At 47.3% G+C, this 25,173-nt stretch overlaps 2 protein-coding genes across 5 annotated transcripts in view; both read right to left on the bottom strand.

The window, feature by feature from the left end:
• IFT172 (intraflagellar transport 172) overlaps positions 1-19,603 on the bottom strand; it is a 35,167-nt gene extending 15,564 nt beyond the window's left edge. The window contains exons 1-18 of one of the 4 annotated variants that reach the window (XM_044261870.1): positions 19,424-19,603; positions 16,590-16,733; positions 16,255-16,367; positions 15,767-15,806; positions 15,404-15,469; positions 15,113-15,192; positions 14,807-14,894; positions 13,546-13,760; positions 12,516-12,639; positions 12,023-12,118; positions 10,304-10,465; positions 9,888-9,941; positions 9,565-9,668; positions 9,303-9,388; positions 4,504-4,616; positions 3,497-3,664; positions 300-436; positions 28-135 (exon numbers count right to left, since the gene is read on the bottom strand). In XM_044261870.1, the coding sequence (XP_044117805.1) occupies positions 28-135; positions 300-436; positions 3,497-3,664; positions 4,504-4,616; positions 9,303-9,388; positions 9,565-9,668; positions 9,888-9,941; positions 10,304-10,465; positions 12,023-12,118; positions 12,516-12,639; positions 13,546-13,760; positions 14,807-14,894; positions 15,113-15,192; positions 15,404-15,469; positions 15,767-15,806; positions 16,255-16,367; positions 16,590-16,733; positions 19,424-19,462 (1,937 nt within the window). In that variant the 5' untranslated portion in view covers positions 19,463-19,603. Of the gene's footprint in view, positions 1-27; positions 136-299; positions 437-3,496; positions 3,665-4,503; positions 4,617-9,302; positions 9,389-9,564; positions 9,669-9,887; positions 9,942-10,303; positions 10,466-12,022; positions 12,119-12,515; positions 12,640-13,545; positions 13,761-14,806; positions 14,895-15,112; positions 15,193-15,403; positions 15,470-15,570; positions 15,704-15,766; positions 15,807-16,254; positions 16,368-16,589; positions 16,734-19,344; positions 19,402-19,423 lie in introns of those variants that run through there. The other 3 variants (XM_044261871.1, XM_044261872.1, XM_044261873.1) reach the window with 3 other exon arrangements.
• A 1,156-nt stretch (positions 19,604-20,759) lies between these two features.
• FNDC4 (fibronectin type III domain containing 4) lies at positions 20,760-24,181 on the bottom strand. Its single transcript, XM_044262532.1, has 7 exons — positions 24,109-24,181; positions 23,775-23,919; positions 23,579-23,694; positions 23,149-23,353; positions 22,615-22,704; positions 22,189-22,313; positions 20,760-22,007 (listed from the first exon to the last, which is right to left on the bottom strand). Exons 2-7 carry the CDS (start codon positions 23,893-23,895, stop codon positions 21,972-21,974), a joined length of 693 nt encoding a protein of 230 aa, XP_044118467.1. The 5' UTR covers positions 23,896-23,919; positions 24,109-24,181; the 3' UTR covers positions 20,760-21,971.
• Between the last annotated feature and the right edge of the window lie 992 nt (positions 24,182-25,173).

Below are 25,173 nucleotides of genomic sequence, written 5' to 3'. Positions count from 1 at the left end.
CCGCACCTCACTTCTGGTCTGCCTCACCTCTCCGCGATGTGGAGCTGCCTTGCCTCGAGTGCCAGTTTGCTCAAGGTTTTCCACATTGCCTCTGTTTCCGGGGTCATTTCCAGAGTCTCCAAGAAGGCTGTGGCCCTGAAGAGAGAAGGAAGGAAAGCACCAGTGCAGGCGCAGCAGGCACAGAGGAGCACTGGCGATGGGCAGGGGTGGCGGGGCCAGTTGTCCGGCCCATCCCAGCTCCTCCAGCCTCAGAACCAGCCTCTGCCACCACCTCCCGGGAGGTCAGCCCAGCCCCTCACCGGGTGTAGTTGCCGTCATCGATGGCCGTTCCAAACTCGATCAGGCCCTCATCCAGCGTGTAGGCAACAGTTGTCACACCTTCGGTCACCATCACCTCGGTCTTCCCACCGCCCCGCTCCAGACCTACCACATCACCCTGTAAAATTTCAATCCCCCCACCCCACCCGAATTCCAGGTTAGTGTCTCCACCGACTCCACTGCAGAACGGACCCGGCCTTACCCCACCCTAGCGCTTACACGCTGAGGGAATCACAGTGGCCCGTGTTTGCCCAGCGTTTAGTTTCCTTCAAGCAGGTAAGAATCCCTTATCTACACGAATGCCCTCAGCTTCCTGGACACTCAGAGCTGTGCCCGCACTAATGCCTGCCGGTAAACTGACAAAGTGGGCAACCACTTCTGCTTCCAGCTTGAGTCCTGTTAAAATACAACTTTAACCTGGGCCGTACTTTTGAATACCTTCGTTGCTTAGGTCACCTGAAGAAATCACTAGGCATGCTTCCTAGTCTCCCACGGGGAGGAAGGAAGGGAGGGAGGGAGGAAAGGAAAGGAAAAGCAGGAAGGAGGGAAGAAAAGGTGGTAAGGAGGGAAGGAAGGGAAGAAAAGGAAGGAAGGGAAGAAGAGAGAGAAAAGGAGAAAAACAGAAATGGAAAGGAAAACATAAAAAGGAAAAAGCCAGTAAGCTAAAACCCAAGCAGGAAAAAAACAGGGGAGCAAGTGGAAAGGGTACAGTTGCCCTGATGGCAAACACAGCAGCAGGTGAATAAACCAGGGGTCCTCCAGCAGGATGAGGGGGCGATTCTGAGAATCTGTTAGTCATGAAATCTGGGATCCTCTCTTCAGGAAAGGGAACAAAAGTCATTAGTATGCCCAATTCCTGCAAAAGCAAACACTGATCATCTCTAGAGGAAAACATACCCATGTTAGGCCCTTGAGATTCTAAAAATTATATTCAATGTAACGTCAGCCCCCCAATAAAAAAAGGTACCAAAATAGAAGTTAACCACCATAAAGGAGTAAACAATAACAATAACTACAGCACTTGTGGCCCGCCAAGGATTTCTAATATTAAAAATAACAATTACGGAAGAAACCAGTTATGGAATATGAAAGAACTGTAAAATGTTTAAAGACCTAAGAGATGGAATGAAACATTAAGCAAGAGACAAGAGACTATAAAAAATGGCCACATTGTGTTCACTTCAGCAGCAAATATACTAGAAAAAATGACCAGGCAGACTAGAGAAAGAACCAAATAAAACCGTATGAAAAATTCAATATTTGAAGTAAGAAAACTCAGTGGGTGATTTCAATAGCAGATGAGATGATGGTGAAAGCGAACCCCTGACTTGCAAGATGTTTCTTTTTTTTAAAATAATTTTTTTAAAATTGTATTTATTTATTTATTTGACAGAGAGAGAGGGAAACAGGCAAGGGGAGTGGGAGAGTGGGAGAGGGAGAAGCAGGCTTCCTGCTGAGCAGGGAGCCCCATGCAGGGGCTCGATCCCAGGACCCCGGGATCATGACCTGAGCCAAAGGCAGACACTTAAGGGCCAAGCCACCCAGGCACACCTTGCAAGATGTTTCTTAAGGAATTATCCAGAATGTAGCATGGAGTGAGAAGGAGGAAGGAAGAGAAAGAGGTTTATAGAGGCACAAAGACAGGACAAGAAACGGAACACATACCGAATTAGAGTTCTGAGGGTGAGAAAGAGATTTCGAGAGAAGCAGCAACATTTAAAGAGCTCACGGCTGAGGAACAAGGTGTCCTCGCAGATGGAACACACACACACTCACACACACACACACAAACGCGTGCGCGTGCGCATACACACCGAGCATAGTTAAGCAGAAGGACATTTATATGCAGACATAATGTACTGAAGCTTCAAAATGCTGAAAAAAGAAAAAGACTCTAAAACCAACACGACAGGGACGCCTGGGTGGCTCAGAAGGGTAAGACTCTGCCTTAGGTTCAGGTCACAATCCTGGAGAGAGTTATGGGATTAAGCACCCCCCCCCCAATCCCTCCCTGCTCAGTGGAGAGTCTGCTTCTCCTTCTGCCCCTCCCCTTGCTCTCTCAAATAAATAAATAAAATCTTTTTTTAAAAAGCAACAGGACAACACAAGGAGCTGTGAATAAACTTCTCAGAACTAAGGGGGTCAGTCAATGGGACGACAGTATTTGCAAAAGACTAAGAAAAACTGTCAATTGTTCTTTCAAGAACACGCCAAATAAAAACATTTTCAGATAATTCCATTTCAGTAATTTTGAGAAACTGAGGATTTATCTTTAAACACTTTCTCTCAAGGAGGTAACTCCAGAGCAAAGATCAGCAATGCAAAAAAGAAAGAGTAAGCAGAGAAACTGGCACCACGACGGTAAATGTAACCAAATTCTGGCTGTGTAAAAGAATAACATTTCACTTTGGGGATAAAAAAAATAGTGGGCAATAATGGCAAGGGGGAGTTAATCAAAGTTCAGCTCCTTGTGTCATTTGCTAGGGGTCAGATGCTAAATAAGAAACTGTTCAATTTAAGGGTATGGTAAACTTCCAAGGGTAACCACTATAGGAATCAAATGTATGACCTCCAAAGCAAAACTGTGAAAAATTTGTTTAAGAAAGGACAGAACAACCCCCAAGCGCCAAACTTAATTAGTCTAAAATGAGGAAAGAAAGGAGGGAAAGAAGAGATATAGAAAAAAGACAAAAAGAACTATCACATGCTCGCTCTGTACCACACCAGTCATCCTAGCCTAGCACAAAGGCCTCTCGATTTCCCTCCCAGATTCTGGAAGGTCACTGGAACGTAAGTGATGCTGGCGGGACAGGAGAGTGACTGATCTCCAGTCTGATTAAAAAAAAACGGCTCTGAACAGAACAGCTTACAACAGAGAATCCTCACCCAGGAACTGACAGAACTGTCCCCACTATGGGGGCTCTTCTAGCCTAAGAGAACTCATTATGACCTGGTGAATTCCCAGGGCCACTATAATAGAGAGGACAGGACACAATGTCAGGAATCTGAACAATGACGGTTCTGGGGCCTCGCGCACTGTGGGTAAGCTTTACTTGCTGACTATAACACAGAGATGATGGGTGGTGGGCCAGAGAAAACCAAATAACCTTTGGAGCTTCCTCAGGGCCCTAAATGATCAGTGGGACACTATGTCTGAGGTCCCCTGGCACCGACGTACCCTAATAGAGGATGTGGTGACCCTCTCGGGTGCCTCAATGTTGTACCACACACACAGGCTGTTTCGGTTCTGAGCCACCAGCACGTCACTTCCTGGGACCCACTGCACGTAGGAGCAGAAGTTGAGGATCATCGTCTTAGAGCAGCTTTCAATATCATATAGATGCAACTGTGGAAGGAAGAGGTGGACAGCGCAGTCAGAGGGGGCTATGGGGTGGCTTCTGATATCGACCATTTCTCTAACGAAATGTGGCGAGCTGACCCACCAGTCAGGCAGATGCTGAATTTCAAAGCTTACTAGCCTGCGATTTTCCATGTTTATGTTGACTTGGTACATCCTGACTCTGGCCCTAAGAGATAACCAAGTGAGCCCAGAGCTACACCCAGAAATTTAAGTTAGCTGAAGGTCAGACTTTCTTCTTAGAGTTTAACTCTGGGCCAGAGTTGTCAGACTGGATCACAGAAGTAAGGCCACCACGCATATTAAATGGTCTGGAAATCGGCGATGTGGCTTTCACATCACAATGAACATGAAATGAAAAATCACCAGACAGTCTCTTTGCCCTCGAGGTGGAGCTCTTTGGTGATACTATATTGAGATCAGAGTCAATAAAGAGTTCGGGGGAGTCTGTCGAGCAAGCCGTAACGCTGTCAGGTACGGGTAACTGACGAATGCTGCAACAGGTGTGGGTAAATGTCAGCCAGGCAATCGGGGGTGAGGCAGTCTCACGAGGGCACAGACTTGTGAACAGTAACAGAGAAATCAGCTCCCAAACTTCCCTCTCAGCTTTGGTGCCATCACAATACCATCTTCTTAAGGTATGGGCTACGGTAACAGATGGGCTGTGATAACAGACACAATGTTGATTCTTCTGTGCCTTTTGCTATGTTAATGGCATAGTGAACCAAGAAATTATGCCCATCCTGCCCCCTGCAATCCCTGGCAGCAGGTAGTACCACATCCTCCAGGGACTACTCAATGGCTAAGGCCTTAGTAACCCTTCTTACACGAAGTTTCCGGTCCCTGAAGAGAAGCTTGTGCCCCGTTTCATTAAGTTCCAGCCAATCCACACGGCTCTCGTGGCTGATGGTGCCAATGTTGTAGCCACCAGTCAGATCCACTACAAAGTAAAGGAGACAGGGTTAAGAAGACAGATTCCACAGAATCATATACAGGACACACGGCAGCCTGCAAAAGTCTTGCCTTTGATGATTATGTTGGGCTTTAAGAATGCATAAGTGTAGGGTATGAGGAATATGACATAATTTTGCTAAGATGCTTACAATACTATATCTCTACTAAAATTGTAGAGATTTTGTTTAACTCTGTAGCTAACTCAAAAGGTCCAGATCCATCAAGAAATGAGATTCCTCTCTGGGATCTTGGAGTTGTCTCATAGCAGATCAGAACACATCAGAGCAACAGGCATCCGTTACTCAAGAAATCCTTTGGAAGGCAGCACTGAGCACTTTAAGGAAGAGCCCCAGTTCCAGCACAACGGTGAAGAGAAAGCTGATGGATGAAATGACCTCATGAACATATTTGCTGCAAGGAGTTCCCTGCATTTTGAGTGTCACTGATGTAAGAACCCCGAAGGGCAAACAGTGGAGAAGGCACACAGACAAAACAGAAGGAACCTCTGATTAGAGTCAGGCTGAGAGTGCTGAGGATCAGTCTTTTAGTTTGGTGTGAATTTTGCAGACAATGTAAGATAGGATCACACTTAAGGACTGGCTAGGATACTTTCAGGGAGTCCCCTGAACATGGTGCATCTACAGCTCTTATTTGTATATGTTACCGATGCGCAATGTCCCACCGTGATCCGTGCTGAAGCTCAAGACCAAATGCCAGCTGATGAACACAGCTGGGAAGACCAACTTAAAAATGAAATTTCCTTTAATTAAAAGCCACCTTGATAAAGCCATGTTTCAATGTCTCAATTTATAAGTAGAATCACAGAATACTAGAGCTGTGGGATCCTATCTCTGTGAACACCCTGAAATTATATACAAAATTATGTTTATGTATATTTTTCTGGGAAAGGATCTGTGATTTTTTAAAAAAGATTTTATTTATTTATTTGAGAGGGAGAGAGAGAGAGACAGAGCATGAGAGGGGGGAGGGTCAGAGGGAGAAGGAGACTCCCTGCCAGGCAGGTAGCCCAAAGCGGGACTCAAGGATCACAACCAGAGCTGAAGGCAGTCGCCTAACCAACGGAGCCACCCAGGCGTCCCAGGATCTAGGATTTTAATTAGATCCTCAAAGGGGTCACTAATGAAAAAAGGTTAAGAGAAGAACTGTTCTTCTCTGTTTTTTCTACTATTGAAGATGAGCCCTGCGTAGTGGAATGACTTGTCCAAAGTCTCACAGCTCATTAGTGCCGCTGGAACATGGGCCGCCACACTACACCATTTCCATTACAACTCAACAATCGGATGTGAAACATACAACTCATGAACTGTAAAAGTATCTTAAGAACAGACCCATATGTATTTGGAAACTTGATTTATAAGAGGGGACATTACGAATCAGTGAGTACAGAACGGATTTCCAATAAACGGTTTAACATGGAAAAAGTAAAATATGAGCCACACCTACACTATGCACAAAAATTAATTCCAGGTGACAAGCAAAATCTAAAAATATTAAAATATAGGAGGGAGTAGGAAACTTTTTCTTTTTTTAAAGTTTTATTTATTTATTTATTCATTTAACTCTATACCCAGCTTGGGGCTCAAACTCACAATCCTGAGATCAAGAGTCCCATGCTCCTCTGGCTCAGTCAGTCAGGTGCCCCAGGGAAACTTCTTAAACAAGACCTCAAAAATCACAAACTAGGGGCACCTGGGTGGCTCAGTGGGTTAAAGACTCTGCCTTCGGCTCAGGTTATGATCTCAGGGTCCTGGAATCGAGCCCAGCATCAGGCTCTCTGCTTGGCAGGGAGCCTGCTTTCCCCTCTTTCTCTGCTTGCCGCTCTGCCTACTTGGATCTCTCTCTCTCTCTCTGTCAAATAAATAAATAAAATCTTTAAAAAAAAACACAAACTATTTCTTAAAAAGTGACTAAATGAACTACATTAAAATTAGAAATGTCCAGGGGCACCTGGATGGCTCAGTGGGTTAAGCCTCTGCCTTCGGCTTAGGTCATGATCTCAGGGTCCTGGGATCGAGTCACGCATCGGGCTCTCTGCTCATCAGGGAGCCTGCTTTCTCCTCTCTCTCTCTCTGCCTGCCTCTCTGCCTACTTGTGATCTCTCTCTGTCAAATAAATAAATAAAATCTTCAAAAAAAATTAGAAATGTCTGAACACTAAAAGAGGCTGAGACAAAATATCCGCAACACAAATGACCATCGAAGGCTAGATGTGCATATACACAGAACTCCTTCAAGTCAATATGGAAAAAGACAGCCTGATTTTAAAAATAGGCAAGGGATAAGAACTGGCAAAATGCAGAAGAACAAACCCAAACACCAATAAACAAATGAACAACAAAAAAATGAATACAATGAAGTATTATTTCACATAAGTCAGATTGAGTCAAATTATGAAGTTGGGCAATTTCAAGTATTGGAGAGGATGCAGAACACTGGGACTTCTAACTGCTGGTGGGAATGTAAATTGGTACAATCTCTTTGGAGAGCAATTTGGAAAGATTCAGCAGTTCCAATCTAGGTGTAAACCTGAGAGAACCAAAACACTGGAAACGGTGAAAAACCAACAACTTCCATGTCCCTCAGTAAGAGGAGAAATAAAAGATCTGAAGTAAATATAATGAAAGGTCATATAAAGAACTACGGATGGTGGGGGGGGCTGGGTGGCTCAGTGGGTTAAGCCTCTGCCTTCTGCTCAGGTCATGATCTCAGGGTCCTGGAATCGAGCCCCACATCAGGCTCTCTGCTCAGTGGGGAGTCTGCTTCCTCCTCTCTCTGCCTGCCTTTCTGCCTACTTGTGATCTTCGTCTGTCAAATAAATGAATAAAATCTTTTTTTTTTCAAAGATTTTATTCATTTATTTGACAGAGAGAGATTACAAGTAGGCAGAGAGGCAGGCAGAGAGAGAGAGGAAGCAGGCTCCCTGCTGAGCAGAGAGCCCGATGCGTGACTCAATCCCAGGACCCTGAGATCATGACCTGAGCCGAAGGCAGCGGCTTAACCCACTGAGCCACCCAGGCGCCCCTAAATGAATAAAATCTTAAAAAAAAAAAGAACTAGGTATGGTACACAAGTAATAATAATATTATTAATAGCTAACATTTATTAGGTGCTTATTATGTGCCAGACATTAGTCTAAGTGCTTTTCATATGAGGCAGATATAATTTTTATCCCCATTTTGTGGATGAGGAAATTGAGATACAGAAAGGTTAAGAAATTGACCTAAGATCACACAGGTATAATTGCAGAAGTGGGGAGGTTTGACTCTAGATCCTTGTTCTTTTTTTTAAAGATTTTTTATTTATGGGGCGCATGGGTGGCTCAGTGGGTTAAAGCCTCTGCCTTCGGCTCAGGTCGTGATTCCAGGGTCCTGGGATCGAGCCCCGCATCAAGCTCTCTGCTCAGCAGTGAGCCTGCTTCCCCCTCTCTCTGCCTGCCTCTCTGCCTACTTGTGATCTCTCTGTCAAATAAATAAATCTTAAAAAAAAAAAAAAAGATTATTTATTTATTTGACAGAGAAACATCACAAGTAGGCAGAGAGGCAGGCAGAGAGAGAGAGGAGGAAGCAGGCTCCCCGCTGAGTAGAGAGCCCGATGTGGGGCTCGATCCCAGGACCCTGAGATTATGACCTGAGCCGAAAGCAGAGGCTTAACCCACTGAGCCACCCAGGCGCCCTAGATCCTTGTTCTTAACGACAATGTATGGATATGCTATTCTCTATACATCATAGGGAATACTGTGCTGTTCTAAATACATTTTTCTGGGTGGCTCAGTTGGTTAAGCAGCTGCCTTCGGCTCGGGTCATGATCCCGGTGTCCTGGGATTGAGTCCCACATCGGGCTCCTTCCTTGGCAGGGAGCCTGCTTCTCCCTCTGCCTCTGCCTGCCTCTCTGTCTGCCTGTGCTCGCTCTCTCTCCCTCTCTCTCTGACAAAAAAATAAATAAAACTTAAATACATTTTTCTATGCTTGAAACATTTCATGATACAGAGTTAATTTTTTTAAGAGATTTTATTTATTTATTTGTCAGAGAGAGTGAGTGCACAAGCAGGGAGAGCAGAAAGCAGAGGGACAAGCAGGTTCCCTGCTGAGCAAGAAGCCTAATGTGGGACTTGATCCCAGGACTCTGGAATCATGACCTGAGCCGAAGGCAGGCTCTTAACTGACTGAGCCACCCAGGTGTCCCCAGAGTTAATTATTAATACATAAAATAAGATGTTTTTATTTATGTGAGCACTTGTGAAATTCAAATAAATGTTGTCATCATTGGCTACCAATGTCAAACTCTACAGAAAATAAGTTCCCTTCCGGTTCGAACAGTCCATTATCCTATGTCCTAAGTCTGAACAGGAAAATTCATAAATTTACTAATGGTTCCGCTCTACAGTTCACAATTTCTAGCCCTAAGATACATGCCTAAAGAGCATGAATAATTATATGGACAAGCTGATATGCGTAACAGTGTATCTGTATCTCTACAGCTAGACACAGACTCGCACACGTGGATTAGAACACTTCCCACATCCTCTGTGAGAGCAGGGCCATACATTTACCTGGTGCCTCTCAGATTCCTGCATTCTCCACTCTACATACCCCTGTGATATGGAAGCATCTATAAACCTCTGTTTTGTTATCAGAACTATGAGAGAGTCTTACCTATAGCAATAGTCTTAATATCAACAAGATAAGCCAATTTCTTATTGTCTTCCATCCCTCGTTGACGCCGCTCATTAATACGGACACTGAAACACGAAGGGTGAGGTAAGGCAGAATGGACTTGGGTCACCGGGATGTTGAGCAAGGGCCCCAAAGTACGATAGGGGACGAAGTTTTTAGATTAATCTTGAGGATACAGGAGTTAGAGGTTAGAAGGGACTTTTTTGGGGTTTCAAAAATTTAGAGAACCTTGTGGGGTTACCTGATGAGGTGGGGGTTCATGAATTCAGTACGCACAGAACCCAGGGTATCATTACTCCCATATTCCACCAGGGTTAGCTCTCCAGCATTGAAGATCATGCACACCTGGGGATGAAGGGAACTGTCACGTGGTGGGAAGTTTGCATGAAAAAGTCTGCAGGGTCAACAGTGGTAGATAGAGATGTCGTCAGTGCAAAGTGACTCCCTTTTATTCTGTTCTTTATTCTGTTCCTCTGCCTATCTCGCCCTCCTTTCTTTCTCTGCTCTCTCTTAGCTAGGAGGTTTACTGAGATGGTGATGGTCAGTCAATCAAGCTCTACTCACATTTTCATTTTCAAAGAAATACTTCTCATTGCCACCAGATCCCTGCCAAGCCACCTGTAAAAGAGGGAGAGGACATAAGAACAATGTGGGTAAGTATCCAAGACAAAGCTGAGAGAAGGGCGGGGTAGGGGGCAGAGAGGAGTGTAGGAAGGCCCTGATGTTCCACAAGTGGGGTGCTGTGTCACATACTTCCCTAGGCTTCTAGGCTTCAGAGAGATGCTGTAAAAACAGTCCAACAGTGGGAATTCCCATTCCAGGATTCTAAATCTCCAGGGTCTCACTCCCAGGTCCACCAGGTCCCCACCAGCAGCATCTTAGAGCTTTTCCTTAGAGATCTTCCCCCTTAGGGACCCGGGCTCTCCGGAAGTAGCAGCTCACGATGCTCCATTCCCCACCCCTCCGCCTGGGGTTCCTACCTCACTAAGGCGATTAGTGTTCAGGTCCCCCAGCAGCAACGTGTCTGACGTGTGGGCCACCAGGTAACGTTCCTTTCCGAGGATTTTCACCTCTTCCACCTCGTAGCCATAGTGTGACTTGAGTACCACTCGGGTCCCCGATGACAGGTTCTTCACAATCACCTTGGTAAGGTACAAGTCTGAGCTCCCTGAGGCGTCCCTCAACCCCAAAGAGGGGTGAACCTGCCGTACCCACCTCCACAGTGTTAAAAAAAGCTAGTCTCTTGTTTCCTCACCTAGCCTAGGCTATTGTTGGTAAAAATGACACCTCCCATTCACACGGTGCTTTACGATTTACAAAATGTTTTCAGAGGTTATCTCCTTCAATGCTAATACATAATATATACAGGATAAAACTAATCACTCTCCTTACCTTCCTGTACCTCTTGTGAAAATCTCTGTGATTACTTTAATCGTGGTATATACTGATCATACTGTCATTTCATATATCTCTTTGCTAAAATGATCCTGATTAAGGAACAACAGAATACAGACAATTATCTTTGTATTCTCTGTCCTAACAGTGCTCATGTATAGAGAATGGACAAAAAATGAAAGAACAGGGGTGCCTGGCTGGCTCAGTCAGAGGAGCATGCGACTCTTGATCTCAGTTGTGGGTTTGAGCCCCAAGTGGGGTGTAGAGTTATTTAAAAATAAAATCTTAGGGGCGCCTGGGTGGCTCGGTGGGTTAAGCTGCTGCCTTCGGCTCAGGTCATGATCTCGGGGTCCTGGGATCGAGCCCCACATCGGGCTCTCTGCTCAGCGGGGAGCCTGCTTCCTCCTCTCTTTCTGCCTGCTTCTCTGTCTACTTGTGATCTCTCTCTGTCAAATAAATAAATAAAATCTTTAAAAAAATAAAATAAAATAAAATAAAATCTTAAAAAAAGAGGCGGCGCCTGGGTAGCTCAGCTGATTAAGCATCTGCCTTCGGTTCAGGTCATGATTTTGGGGTCTTGGGATCAGGCCTCACATTCAGCCCCACGTCCAAGTGCTCCCTCTCCCTCTAGCCTTCCCCTGCTCCTGTGTGGACACTCTGTCAAGTAAGTGAACAAAATTTTAAAAAAAGAGAAAAAGAATTTAGGAACCAATGAATAATAAATGGAAGGAAAAGAGGACAGAGGGAGAGAAAACAGAAAAGTGGGCTCAGGAACTAAGAAATTACCTTGCAATGTCATAAATGATGGGTTCAGAGGCCCTAAAGCAATGTTATGCACCAGCGTAATCCTAAACTCCCCAGTTAACAACATATAGGTAATAAAGCTTTTTCTGTTTTGTTTTGTTTTAGAGAGGGATGGAGACATGGGTGGGGCAGAGGGAGAGGGAAAGAGAAAATCTTCAACAGACTCCATGCCCAGCGTGGAGCCCCTGGTGGTGCTTGATCTCACAAGCCTGAGATCATGACTTGAGCTGAAATCAAGAGTCCAACGCTTAAGACTGAGCCATCCAGGCGCCCCAGGTAGTAAAGTTTTAAACCAGGAAGATGGAAGTGGCGATCTCTGTACACCTTCAATCTGGTGTTTAAATCTTTTCTTACAATAAGCTGGAAGGGCTACAGAGGAAAGTTGCCAAAGAGTCACCTGATACACTCTGTTCTCCAGAGCAGCTCTGCCAGGGGTTAAATTTGGCACTGTGGCAGTGTCCAGAAGGAGATTTTGGTGCAGTAGGCTATCAGCTGCTTACCTGGCTGGGTCCCACATATGTCAACTCAAACTTATTCTTGTAAACGCTTCTCCGGAGGCAGCAGTCAAACTGTTCCACTCCACCACAGAGTGTGCCCTAGAAGGGAAAGCGACAACATAAAAGGTAACAGGCATCGGAAGGATATCTAGAGACACCCTTGAAACCCAAGTTCTAGAATCTAGGAAAGAGTTGGCAGTAAAAGGGCTGGCAGTTTTGGGAAGTACCAGATGGAAAGAGGTGGCACTCACAGGACTCAAGGATAGTGATGGGAGGAAAGGGAGAAATCAGCCCTGCCTACAGAATTCTTTGTCTCTTTTGGCTTCCCATAAAGTGCGAATTTCTCTTTCCTGCTGTTAATGTCATATTTTTAGGTTGGAGTCAAAAGGGAAGAGGAGATTCTCTAGTTTCAGGGAGAGTGCTTTAGGCTAAGGCCGGATTTTTCCTAGTTTGAAGAAAGTCACCCAGGTGGAAAGGGATTACTAGTAAAACGCACTGCACAGAGTCGTGAGCCATCCCGTTTCCAGGCCAAGGCAGTGACGGTATATAAGTTGGCAATCTCCTTGGGCTTTGCCTCTTCCCAGATGCTTCTTCGAGGGCTCCAGTTGAGTACCCGAAGTCTGAAATTAAGGAGGTGGATTTCAGAAGAGATGGAGACTGAGCAAAAGGGTGGAAATGGGTGCGTAACAGAAGGCAATGAGTCTCGCTGTATTAGAGAAGAAAGGAAGTGAAAGAGAACACACATGCTAGGGAATCTCATAGGAGAGGACAAAAAGGTTCAAAGGAAGGAAGTTGGGAAAATCAAGCTAAAAGTAAAATGGGGTGAGAGCGATAGGAGTGGGGAAAACAAAAGGAGATCACGGCTGGTGAGAAAAATGAGCTGTTTGCAAGGGAGAAATAAGGAAAAAAAAAACCAGAGTAAACGGAAGGAAGTGACCCACATGACATCGAAGGGGATAAAAGGACAGGACTAATACAGCTTATGTGAGGGGACCGGGGCCCTTTATTTATTTTATTTTATTTACCCTTCCATCATCCATCCATTCCTTCCTTCCTTCCTTCCTTCCTTCCTTCCTTCCTTCCTTCACCAAACACTTAAGCATACATTATGTACTGGATGCTAATTTAGCCACTGGAGATTTCAGAAAAAACGAATAGGCCCTCTTCTCAAGGATGTTTCAGTTTAGCCAGTTAACTATAAGCACCAAAGTGTAATATCATGCGCCAAACACTGAGCCAGTGGTCTGAAAAGAGGCAATGGTAATACAAAGAGAGTGGAGATTAATTCCACTGTGGAGTCCCAGGCAGAGGCACAGAGACACAAAATCCTGGTGTATTGTGGAACTGCCAGAGTCCCAACAGATGGTGGGAGCAGGAAAAGGGAAGTGAGTGAATTAAAACCTGAGGATCTCTTTCAACCTACACTTGCTTTCCAACCATTCTCCCACTCTGGTTGAAAATAACTGGGCTAGAGCAAGGTGTACACAGGGTAAGTAGGCAGAAGATGCACATGGAAAGGGACCCACCTGTCATAACTTCCCAACACAACAGACTGGCCCCCAGGGCTTGCAGCAGCGGTGGTGAACTCCCGCTCCTGAGGATCACGGCTGTAATCAAAAGTTTGTAGCACGTGGCCTTCCTTTCCATAGGCTACAATTCTGCGATCACAGCCTGCAGCCACGATGCTGTTGGTTGCCCAAGCCAAGGCATAGGGCGGGCATGGGTGGTTAACCAACTTCCCCTAGGATAGAAGTAAAGGGTTCCAATCGCTCTGACTCTGACAGCCTCAGTCAGGGATTCTTCCTTTCTAGGAAAAATTTATACCCTGTATAAATCTTCCAACATTTTCCCACCCCAACACATCCTAATCTGGAGAACTTCACAAACTGTCTTTAGGTTTTATACTCTTACACACATATGTATGGCATACACACACACGTCTGACATTGTCCGTAAGAGGAAACCTCAAAAGGCACGTATGTTGAGTTCTTTAGTAAACACCTATAAGGTCCCCAAAGGGACATATCCTACACATTAACTAACACTGGGTAGGTCCACACGGAGAATACAACTCTTTCTTTACAGAAGAAATAAATTTAATTATTACATGAGTAATTCTTTTTTTAAATCTCTTTTGGCTTCCAATAAAGTACGAATTTCTCTTTCCTGCCTTTAATGTCATATTTTTAGGTTGGAGTCAAAAGGGAAGAAGAGATTCTCTAGTTTCAGGGGAGAGTGCTGTAGGCTAGGGCTGGATTTTTCCTAGTTTGGAGAAAGTCACCCAGGCAGAAAAGAGTTACTTTTTTTTTTTTTTTAAAGTTTTAGTTATGTAAGTCATCTCTAACCTAATGTGGTGCTCAAACTCACAACCCTGAGATCAAGAGTCACATGATCCACCAACTGAGCCAGCCAGGCCCCCTCTACAAGGAATTCTTTAAAGTTATTCAAACAATAAAGAATTACATCAAGTAAAACATAAACATTCCTTTTATCCCCCACCCTTTCCCTTTTCTCTCGAGAATGACTTTTTGTTTCTATGAATTTATACATATAAATACACTTTTTACTTAGATAAGAATAATTTTCATTCTCCCTTACTCTCAGAATCCTTTCCCCTTGATTCCTCCTTGCCCACAAATATTAAGCTATGGCCTCCTGAATGAAAATTCTCTCTGTGGCTGCATCTAAATGTGCCCCCCGCCAACCACCTCAATCTTAATGTTCAACCTCCCCTAGGAGGGATCTTGGGTTTCTTTACCCCCTTCTCACAGCATCCTTTAGTCATACCTGTGACTCTCCAGAGCCTTCATCATCGAAGAAATACCTAACAATGGTGCCATCTGCATGACCAGAGAGAATTCCTTTCCCAGAGGAACTAAAAAAGTGAGTGAATTAAAAGGAAGAGGAAGAAAGAGATTACTCTGTCTCACCAAGAAATCCCACTTCTGTGTCAAACATTACCCTACCTGGGCTCCCTGCTACCAGTCCTCCCCATCTTCCATATTGTAGTCCCCCAGCCCCGACATCCCCATCGACATCCCCATCGCTTCTTCCTACATCTCTAAGCTTGGGATCGTGCTCTTCCTTACTCACTTTGTTGTCAGTGATACCACGTAAGAATCTGTCCCATAGATGGTAGATGATTTATTAGTTTTAGTGTTTGCTAAACGAACCTGAAAATGGGAAAATGGATACAAGTCTGGTTAGGTTCCTTTCAATCCCACCTAGATCCTAAGGAAAGAAAAAGAAATACCAAAAAACTGGTCCTTCCGTTCTCTCCCCCAATATATAACTTGACTCTAAGGGAGACATTTAACCGTATTTCACTCTCCAGAACCATTATCCCCACCCACAGCCTCTCCTGGGTTTCTCTTCCTCCTTTACCTTCCCTTCAGCCAGTCCAAAAACAATGATGTGCTCTGCTGGCCACTGCAGACAGGTGACAGCACTCTGCAAGGAGGAAATCATGAAAAGGATAACCCTGTCCATGTCGCCCAGTGCATTTATAACAAACTGAACCCCCACCACATGCCACCACCCCAGTCGCCTACAGCGGAGAAGAGGACACAGCCGGGCTCACGGAGGAAAGCAAGGAGGATGGGCAGCCACGCAGCACCATCCTCCATCCTCTCAGTAGGAAAGGTCAGATGAACAAGTTAAAAATGCAAGTTCTGGTTACATTTACAAGTAGCTACACTGATATATGTTTGCTCATCCAAATCTCCCTGAGACAGGTCTGAACTTTACCGTCTGGATGAATTTGTTACAGATGACTTTCTTGTCACCCCTGCCAAAAAAAAGGAGGGAAAACATATTAAAAACACTTTCATAAAGAAAGTGCCACACGTGATGCTGGGGGAAGGGAAGAAAGACCAGATATGTTCCCTGCTCCCCCTAATGTTTCCTTCTATTCCATAGGAGCTTAAAATGGAACATAATGGAGGCATAAAATGGAGCCCGAGCAGTTTTAGAACAGGAACAAAGATGCTGTATCACCAAGGACTCCCATCACAGGTCCTCATGCTGACCTTAGGCTGATTCCACCAGGGATGGGATCTCACAACACATGAGGCAGGCACAGATAGGGAAGCAGCACCAGACTCGGGAAGGCCTTTTGCTCTCCACATCCAAGCCTGGACCATCATCTTCTCTTCTCCCCTTTCCCCAGTGAGACATTTCTTCCTGCCTTCCCCCTCTTCTCCAGTTCACCCCCACCTCCCAGTCTCTATCCTCACCAGTCTTCACCAATCTTGTACACATAGATGATGTTGTCGGTCTGTCCTATGGCAATTTTAGTGGAATCGGGAGAAAAAGCCATGCCCTTCACCATATAGCTCTTCCTGCCATACTAAGAGTTAAAAAGGAAAAGAAAAAAAAGTCATGAGCACACATGGGAGAGAAAAGAGAAGAAAAGGTGTTTGTGTGACTGTATTGAGCGTCAGGGATTTATCCTGAGAAAAGATGGGGCAGGCCACTTACTAGGCAGATGGCTGGGGAAGTTAGTTAGGAAGTTTTCCAGATTCCTAAGACCCTATGAACAGGTTAAGGACACACACAGTACTCTCTTCACCTTCATGTCAGCTGGTTTGGTGGAGAATTTATCTCTCCGCTCCCCATGTTCATCGTAGAGCAACACCACTCGGTCCACTGTGCAGACGGCAAACTTGGCATTGTTCTGGGACCAAGCCATGCAGGTCACCTTTGCAGCTCCATCCTGCAGAGGCAGAGGGGACAAAAAGAAGCCCAGCTGTTCGTCTAGAGTGACAAAAGCATTTCTAGTTCCTTTAGCTCTACTGTGACTTTGGTCAATTCTCCACATCACAGTCCTTAAAACAAAAAGATGCATCCTGGTCTCCAAGACTATAAAACCCTGGCCCAGGAGAACAAGGTGCTTTAGAAACCCATAATGCAAATACACTTCGAGGTGACACGCAGAATCAACTCTACCTACCAATGTGCCCCTGCAATGGCCTTGCTCCTTCATAGCTCAACTGAAATAAATTCAATTGGTCTGATAAGTTTTTTTTTAATAGGTTCTGGTCTTCAGCCATTCATTCAATATATACATATTTTTTTTCATTTAATATTATTTTTTAAAGGTTTTATTTCTTTATTTGACACAGAGACAGTGAGAGAGGGAACACAAGCAGGGGGAGCGGGAGAGGGAGAAGCAGGCTTCCCAGTGAGCAGGGAGCCCAATGTGGGGTTCAATCCCACGACCCTGGATCATGACCTAGCTGAAGACACTTCATGACTTAGCCACCTAGGCACTCCTCATTCAGTATATTTTGAATACCTTACTGAGAAAGGCATGTAGCCAGGGGCTGAGAGGAAGACAAAGAGCAAAATATGGTCCCTGCCCCCAGGCTAATAACATGGTGCAAAACAGGAAAAATCCTATTAAAGAGGCATGTACAAAGCACGATGATAGTTTGGGGAAGCCTGAAATCGATGTATGTTTAAATGACCAACTTTAAGGTTTGAAGAATTGGATGCAGTTAAATGGGGGAAGTTATCTGAAGTAGAAGGAATGATAGGAGCAAAGGCAAATCTCATTAAGAGACAGTAATTTAATTTAGCTGAAACTATCTTGCAAATAGAACAGAGGAGGCAAGGCAGGAAAAACAGTGAGACCAGCGCAAAAAGACTTTGAAATCTGGCCAAGGAGTTTGGGCTTATTTGGTAGGAAAAAGACAGTGGAGATTCTGGAATGGGGAGTAAGACACTCAGAGTTGAGATTTAGGATGAAAATGCCACCAGCTTAGTTGTTTTTTTTTTTTTTTTTTAAATTCCCCCCCACAAACTATGCACTGCTCAGAAGTCCAGTTTTGAAGTGATCATCTCGATTGTCGATTATTCCCTTCCACATCTGTCTACCACCTGGTCCTCAAAGGTTCTGCACTAAGGACTTCTTTCCTTGAAATAAAACATTGAGCTTCTGCTCCAACTGTGTGATTAATTACTTGGGTTCCAGAGCTCTGGTTTGAAACTTTGTTACTTGTCACTCCTAACCCACCTACCTCCAAAGTCCCAGGTTTAAAAGGCCTTTTTTTTTTCCCTCCCCTCCATCAAAATCCTCAGAGTCAGAAAATAGCCTCACACCACCTTTACCCCCCCCAATCCACCGCTTGATTAAATTAGGTTTGAAGGGCTGAGGGTTCCTCATTTTCCTTGCTCATCATCTTCCTTCATCCTTTTGCCAATCCTGGGCCTTTGCCCTACCCTACATCATGACATCTTATTTTGAAAGACTGAAGGGGATTTTCACTTCCAATTATTCCATTAGGGTAAAGGAATTTTTAAATTACAATTTTGGGGGCAGTTTCCTGAGCAATGAGCATTTCTCTCCTTTGTTCTAATTTCCCTCTATTCTAATACCACATTCGCTGTGAAGCCTTCCTCATTCCTCACAGCACTGTCTGAGGATTCAATGGGGGCCGGGAGTAGAATAATAAAAACTAACCTTTAACAAGATCTTTCCATAGACTAGGCAGATCATAAATGCTCAATATGCATTGTCCTTTTACTTCATAGCGCTGAGACAGAGATGATTATGCAGATTTTACAGATGGGGAACCTGATTTCAGAAAGGTTAAGTAATTTGCTCAAATTTACATACACAGTTCGTAAGAAGGTGGAACCAAGATTTAAATCCACGTATGTCTGACTCCACAAACCACAATCCTAACTCCTTAAATTATGCTGTCTTGCTACATAGGAAACATTCGCTTATGGCAGATACTATCATTAGCTTTGTAGGAGTCTATCCTTTGAATTTTGAATGTTCTCTCTCGTCTATCAGATTCTACAGGGCTTTTTAGTTCGCGAGGGCTTTTGCGCACGTGACTTTCTTTAACTCTTCCCCCAACCCCCCTCAGGTTGCTATTATTGTTACTCCCATTTTCCAAACGAAGCAGCTGGGTGGGCGCTCAGAGACTGTGTGCCGAGGGCTTCCGGTCAGCGGGATTGGACCATTTATTGGAAGTGCAGCTGGCACTAGGGCTAGAGTGCTCGTCTCCGAGCTCCAAAACCCAGCCTCTCTTCAGCTTGGTTCCTCTCCCGGTGCCCAGCCTTTTCCGAATCTGAGATCTTCATCATCAGAAGGAACGTGAGGTCTTCCGCACTCCGTCTTTGGGGCTTTTACCTAAAGCGCGCGTTTATCCGGGCGCAGACTTAGGTTCGCTGTTTCCAAGTGCGCCCAGCACGGGGCCTCGTACACGACTGATGTCAAACGAAACGGAACGAAAGCTACCGCGGTTAGCGGTCCGTCCTGACTACTGCACACTACCGACCGAGCAGAGATTCCGCATACAGTAGGCGCTCACCATCGTGAGATTTCAGTTCCCCCGCTTCTCTGGGAACGTGAAGGCTGACGGGGGAGGGAAGAGCCACGCATCTCCTCACCTGAGGGCTCAGCAGGGTCCTCAGGTGCTTCAACTGCATGACGAACACCTGTCTCTCGGATGCCACCAGTCAGCGACAACTCCCCTCGTTACCTGGACAACCCGCCACGCAGCCGCAGCGACTGGCGCTGACGCAGACGCGACTACAGCGCGACACACTTCGCAAGGTCACCACGTAGCTTCGCTGTGAAGCAAACAGAACGTGCGCAGGCGCAGTGAGGTCTAGGGCGGGACCCCGACAGGACTCGAGTCCTCTCTTCAACCAATCCTGTCGTTGCTTGCAAACTCAAGCTCAAGCCACGCCCACAAGCCCTCCGCAAACTCGAGGTCCTACGTAATCGCGGTCTTTCTCCCGCCAGGATTGAAGTGTGGCTGAGCACTTCTTTTAATGCTTACAACCCTGGAGTAAGGCAGGGCGGTTAAGCTTTCATAGGTTTTGCAGCGGCCCGGATTGAACCCAAATAGGCTCTATGATATGCACGGGGTATCACAAGGCTAATAATGATAGCTAACTGAATACTCAGAATGCGTCTGCCAGGTACTGTGCAAAAGGTTGTAGATGCATTATCTCATTTAATCTCAAAGACACTTTTTGAAGGGGATGGCATTAGTTCCATTTTACATGCCAGGAGACTCGGGATTAGAGGGGTCACTTAACAAACTAAAAGTAGAGGATGTAACTCGGATTCAACCCAGAGCTGATGCATTTAAACAGCCTTTATATTCTGAACTTCTAGCCCCCTATATCTATGCCATGCTTCTATACCGTGCCACTTCCATCCCAAGAGATGAGGTGACCAGAGTCCGAGATGTGAGTGTTTCCGTGCCAGTGGCCAGTGAGAGGTACTACTTCAGAACTGGGTAGCAGTGGATCAAAGATCTGCTGCCCAGATCTGGATGCTTTTGTGGTTCAAGGCAGAGGGCAAATGAGAACTTGGCTTATCTGATAGAGTAAAGTTAAGTCTTGTGATACTTGGGGTTGGAGCTTGATTAAGTAGAAAGGATAATGACTTCCTGATCTGTTTGGATTGGGGTCCCTTTCAGAATTACTCATCTACATTCTTGTAACATGCCAGAGAGACTGAGATGCAGAAAAGGAGAGTTATTCATACACCTCCTCTGGAAAGATCCGAAGTTGAGATGACCTGTAATTCTCCAGAGGGTATAGCATATGATGTTCAGATGCTGGGTTCTGCAGCTTTTCCCCCACAGTGGTTTTTCTCTCACTGGCACCATCCCCCCACCCTTGGAATTTAGGAAACAGTAGAGGAAAGCCTCTACTTTCACAGGAAGGAAGTAGCCCCAGAGCCCAAAATATAAGTCTTTTGACAGGGGAGTTCCAACCCCTCAGTTTTATTTCCATCATCCTCCTCTGGATATAGGGGCAGAGAGTGAATATAAAGTCATTTACACTTTACAGTTATTACTGACTTTGACCGAATCAGCAGAGACAGAGGCAGACGAAACAGAAGGAAAAGCGAGTGCGGGGAAGACTAGGAGTGCAGGAGCGCACAGGACAGGAGCACGCGGCACTGAAGGATCCATTAGCGGAGCTGCTCTTTCGTTTGTCCCAAAACACCGTTCAGTCCCTTTCTTGAAATTAACTCGAGGTTGATGGAGGTGTCAGAGAAATCAATGGTGAAAAGCTTGGGTGTCAATGTGGGCAGTGAACTTAAAAAGGTTACCGGCCCCTCTCATGTGGTATAACCTTCGTTTCCACGGATGCAGGAGAATTTATATCCCCCCCCCCCCGTTCTTTTCCTTCTCCCCCGTTCTCACTGAACAAAACAAAAGGAACTAGGGCTCTACTTTTTTACACCCATTTCTGTCTTCTCCCCCCCCCATTCCAGGCTATAGAATCAAAACAAACACCTTAAAACAATGAGAGTGCTCCTGTCGAGTTGGTAGTGGTGTGAGAGAGACCGTGGGGAAGTGTCTTCAGCGTACTGTACAGGATCCCATACAGTCATTTCCAGTTTGTCCAAGAACGTTTATTGGAAAAATGTCCAAGGTGTGAGGTCACCAGCAGCTGGGGGGGCTACCAGGTGAGAGGGGGAGCACCTGAGGCTCCGTGGAAGACATTGGAGTAGTGCAGTGCAGCATCTGCCTCCAGACCCAGACAGTTCCTTTGAGTTGCTGGGGAAGGGGGAGTACCCAAAGAAACCCCCCTCTCTGAGACCCAGAGGCAAGATGTGGGGGCAGCTGGGGATGCCGAGAGTCCTGATGCAGGTGCAATGGGGGCCCATCTGGGACCTAGTGGGATACAGTTGAATAAGTGTCTCTCCCCCGGACCTGGGGGATGGAAGGACATATCCCATCTGATAGCCATTCCCCAGGTCCAGGGGCACAGACCCCAAGAGACCTACCTTCTGGCCCTGCTCACAGTGGAAAGAGGATGGGTACCAGGCCTGAGATTGTGGGAGTGTCATTACCCTCTAGGAGATTACGGGATCCTTCAGTCTTGGGCAGATCACCAACTGAGGCTCTCCCTGACCCTATCCCCATCCCCAGGGTGTTAGTGCATCTGTTTTCGAGTTCGGTTTCTTCACTCATACATCAATGGTGTTGATGGATGGTGACTTTTTCTGTAAAAAAAAAAAAAAAAAAAGGCTTGAGTCTCTCATGTCAGAGAGACATGAGAACCTCCTCCATCCCAAATATCCATTTCCCCTCTCTTCCTGCCCCTCTTTGGCCTTCTCACTTTCCCTGACTGCTTCTAGAAGCAAAATCACCCTTCCCTCCCTCACCGGCCCCACATCACATCACCTGTCTCGTCCCCACCGGCCTTCCCTGAGGACTCTGTTCCGGCCCCTTCCCCTTCTCCTTGGGGTTGTTGTTGGAGTCGTTGTCCTTGATGATATCATACTGACGGCAGAAGAGCCCAATGACAGCTGAAACACAACAATACAATCTGCACATTGATCTTGACCTCTCCACTCACAGCCTTGAAGGACAGTGAGATACCCACATGATTTCTAGAAAAATCTGAGAAGAAAACCCTTGAATTTCTGGTGCTCATATGCGAGCACCACCCTCTTAGCCTTCCTCTCCTCAAACTTCTGCTCACCCCCAACTAAGCATCTCCCCGCTGCATTTCCCTCCCTGCCTTTTCTCCTGAGCCTTCACCACCTCCCACCTTCACTGAGCCCCCACTCCCCCAATCCTTGGTCCCCCGTGCAGCTGCTCACTCACCGGCCCACATGAGCAACACCACCACAATGATAACCACTTCCCCTGTCTGCAATGGTTGCTCTCCCTCCAGACCCTCCACTGTGATGTCACCTGAGAAGAAAGAGAGACTCCAGGTTATGGGGAGCAGCCACAGAGTTCTTCTATGCAGACCCATAAGGATGGAGAGTCTGGGGCCAGGGTTGCCCCTGAGAGCCCCTCTCTAGGAAGCTGATGGTGGACAGGTAGGTAGAGACCAAAAAAGCAGGACCGTTGCGGGCAAGTATTCACGCAGACTGCGGCGGCTGGGAACAGAGGGTGGGGAAAAGGAAGCTTGAAAGCCCTTCTCCCAAACGATTCATTATCAGCCTGTTTATACCCAGTCCCCTGCCAACCTTTTTCTTTCGTTTCTTGGCAGTATGATGAATTAAGTCATCCTTTTATTCATCTAAGCTAGACTGTGGCTTGTTTGGGGGGAAGTAAACAAGAGGCTAAAGGGCAGGTAAAAAGCCAGAGAATCGAAAGCTTTCGGGAGTGGAGGATAGCGGAGCCTCTCACCTGGGCTTGAGCTGTTGGAGGGTAGCCGGTCAGAACCCTTGAGAGTTCGGAAGTGCACCCGAGGCCCTGGGGGGCTCTCTCCTCGAAGGCCGATGCTCCGGACCTGCACGGTGTAGTCGCTATCTTCAGCCAGTCCCCAGAGGGCACAGGCCCTGGTGGTGGTGTTCACCTCCCGGATCACACGCTGCCCAGGGCCATTCTGTCGCTGCGGGGAGATGATGGGACAGGAGGGCGGTCTCACACCAGTCCCAGGACTCAAACATCCAAGCACGCCACGCAGTAGGATGACAAGGGCAGCTTGAGCCAGGGGACACCAGCTCCCAGATGCCCCCACCACGGGGAGGGGAACTTTGGTCCCCGGTGGGGGTAACAGGAGGAGGGCTCAGAGTTCCAAGGACACAGGCTAAGGGAGCAGAAGGGTGATTCGTACTTGCTGGGAAATGGAGTAGCCAATGACGATGTTTCCTTCTGGGACGTCCCAGGACACAGTGGCCGAGTTGGCTCTGAGGTGAGTGACTGTCACATTCACAGGAGACGGAGGCCGGTCTGTTGGGTGCCAGAGTGAATAGGTTAACAGGTCCCATGTACGGACTAGCTCTGCTCGACCCCACTACCCCTTTACTCACCTGCTCGCACAAAGCCCAGGTCACAACTGACCAGCAGGAGGACCGTAGGGCTTAAATATGGGGAGAGGGGCATCAGCGAAGCCATGGTCCCCACCGAGTCCGCTGTGAGGCACTGGGGCATCCGCTTGACATCCAGGCGGGGCTCCTGGAGGTGGCAGTTGTTGGGGGGTGGGGGGTGGTGTCCAGAACTGCCCAGAACGCACGCGTGGCAGCAGCTCTCCCGGGCTCCCCACCGCCCACAGCAGCCCCGGATCCCCCCGTTCTACCCACGCCTTCCCCGCCCCCGCATCGCCCAGGCGTCCCCAGTGCGCCGCTCTGCCCGGCCCACACCCACCTCCGCCGGTTCTCGCGGTCGGTCAGGCCTCGGGGGGCTGCTCGGTGCCCAGAGGGCGGCCCATCGCCCGGCTCCGCGGCGCTGTCCCTACCCCATCCCGGCGCGGGCCCGGCGCGGCGGGCAGCGCGGGACCGAGCTGCGGGCAGAGGGCAGGTGGAGGCGCAGCGGGAGCGGGCCGCGGGGCTGCGGGGGACCCCAGAGCTCGGACGGGCCGCGTAGTCTGTCCCAGAGAGGGGGGCGGTGCCGGCGCGGCCTGGCCGCTGGCCGGAGTCCCGGTGCGGGAGGCAGTGCGGCTGCTCCGCCGGCCCCTGCAGCGGGATGTGACCGTCCCGGCTAGCTAGCCGCCGCCTTCTGCAGAGCTGGCCCCGCTCGCTCCGCCGCAGCCCGACCGGGACGTGCCGGCCCGCCCCGCCCCGCCGGGGTTCTCGCCGCCGTCATCCCCCTCACCCCCCCTCCCCCGACCCCGTTCTCCCGGGGCTCCTCCCACGACCCTCCCATTGGCGGCCTCCCGGGTCCCCTGCCTCAGATCCCGGCTCTGTCTGAGGAGCCTGCGGGGGCGTAGGGAGAGGCGCAGGTGCGAGGGGCTGGGGCTCCCGGGAGGGCCCCTCCCTGCCCCGGTGGAATTAGCCAAGTTGGGAGGAGGAATCCCACTTCCCCTGCCGGAGGGGACAGAGTGGCGAGATAATTGATCTAAAATCTCCACTCTTAGACTGCGTCAGCTTTTAAATCTCTTCCCCATTCATAATCTGATATTGCTTCTCTTCGCTCTCATTCATTTAATTTATTAAACAAATATTTATTGAGCGTCACCTAGGTGTCTGGGCACGGGAAGAGCTGGAGTCCAGCGGTTAAGACAGCAGGCTGGGTTTATACCGTGGAGGTCTAAAGAGCAGCAACCTATGGTTTTTAGCTCTTCTTCTTGCCTGGAGTGGAGAAATCGGTCGTCTAAGTGTCAGGTTTCCTAAAATCAGAGCGTCCAGAACCTCATAGGGCTGTTGGCAGGATCCAGTGAGATAATGTTGGGGAATGTCTTTATAAATCTTATGACACTGTGTGAGCGAGGGA

The sequence above is a fragment of the Neovison vison genome, chromosome 8 (genome assembly GCF_020171115.1).
Source record: "Neovison vison isolate M4711 chromosome 8, ASM_NN_V1, whole genome shotgun sequence".
Classification (NCBI taxonomy): Eukaryota; Metazoa; Chordata; class Mammalia; order Carnivora; family Mustelidae; genus Neogale; species Neogale vison.
This window is presented reverse-complemented; position numbering and strand designations above follow the sequence as displayed.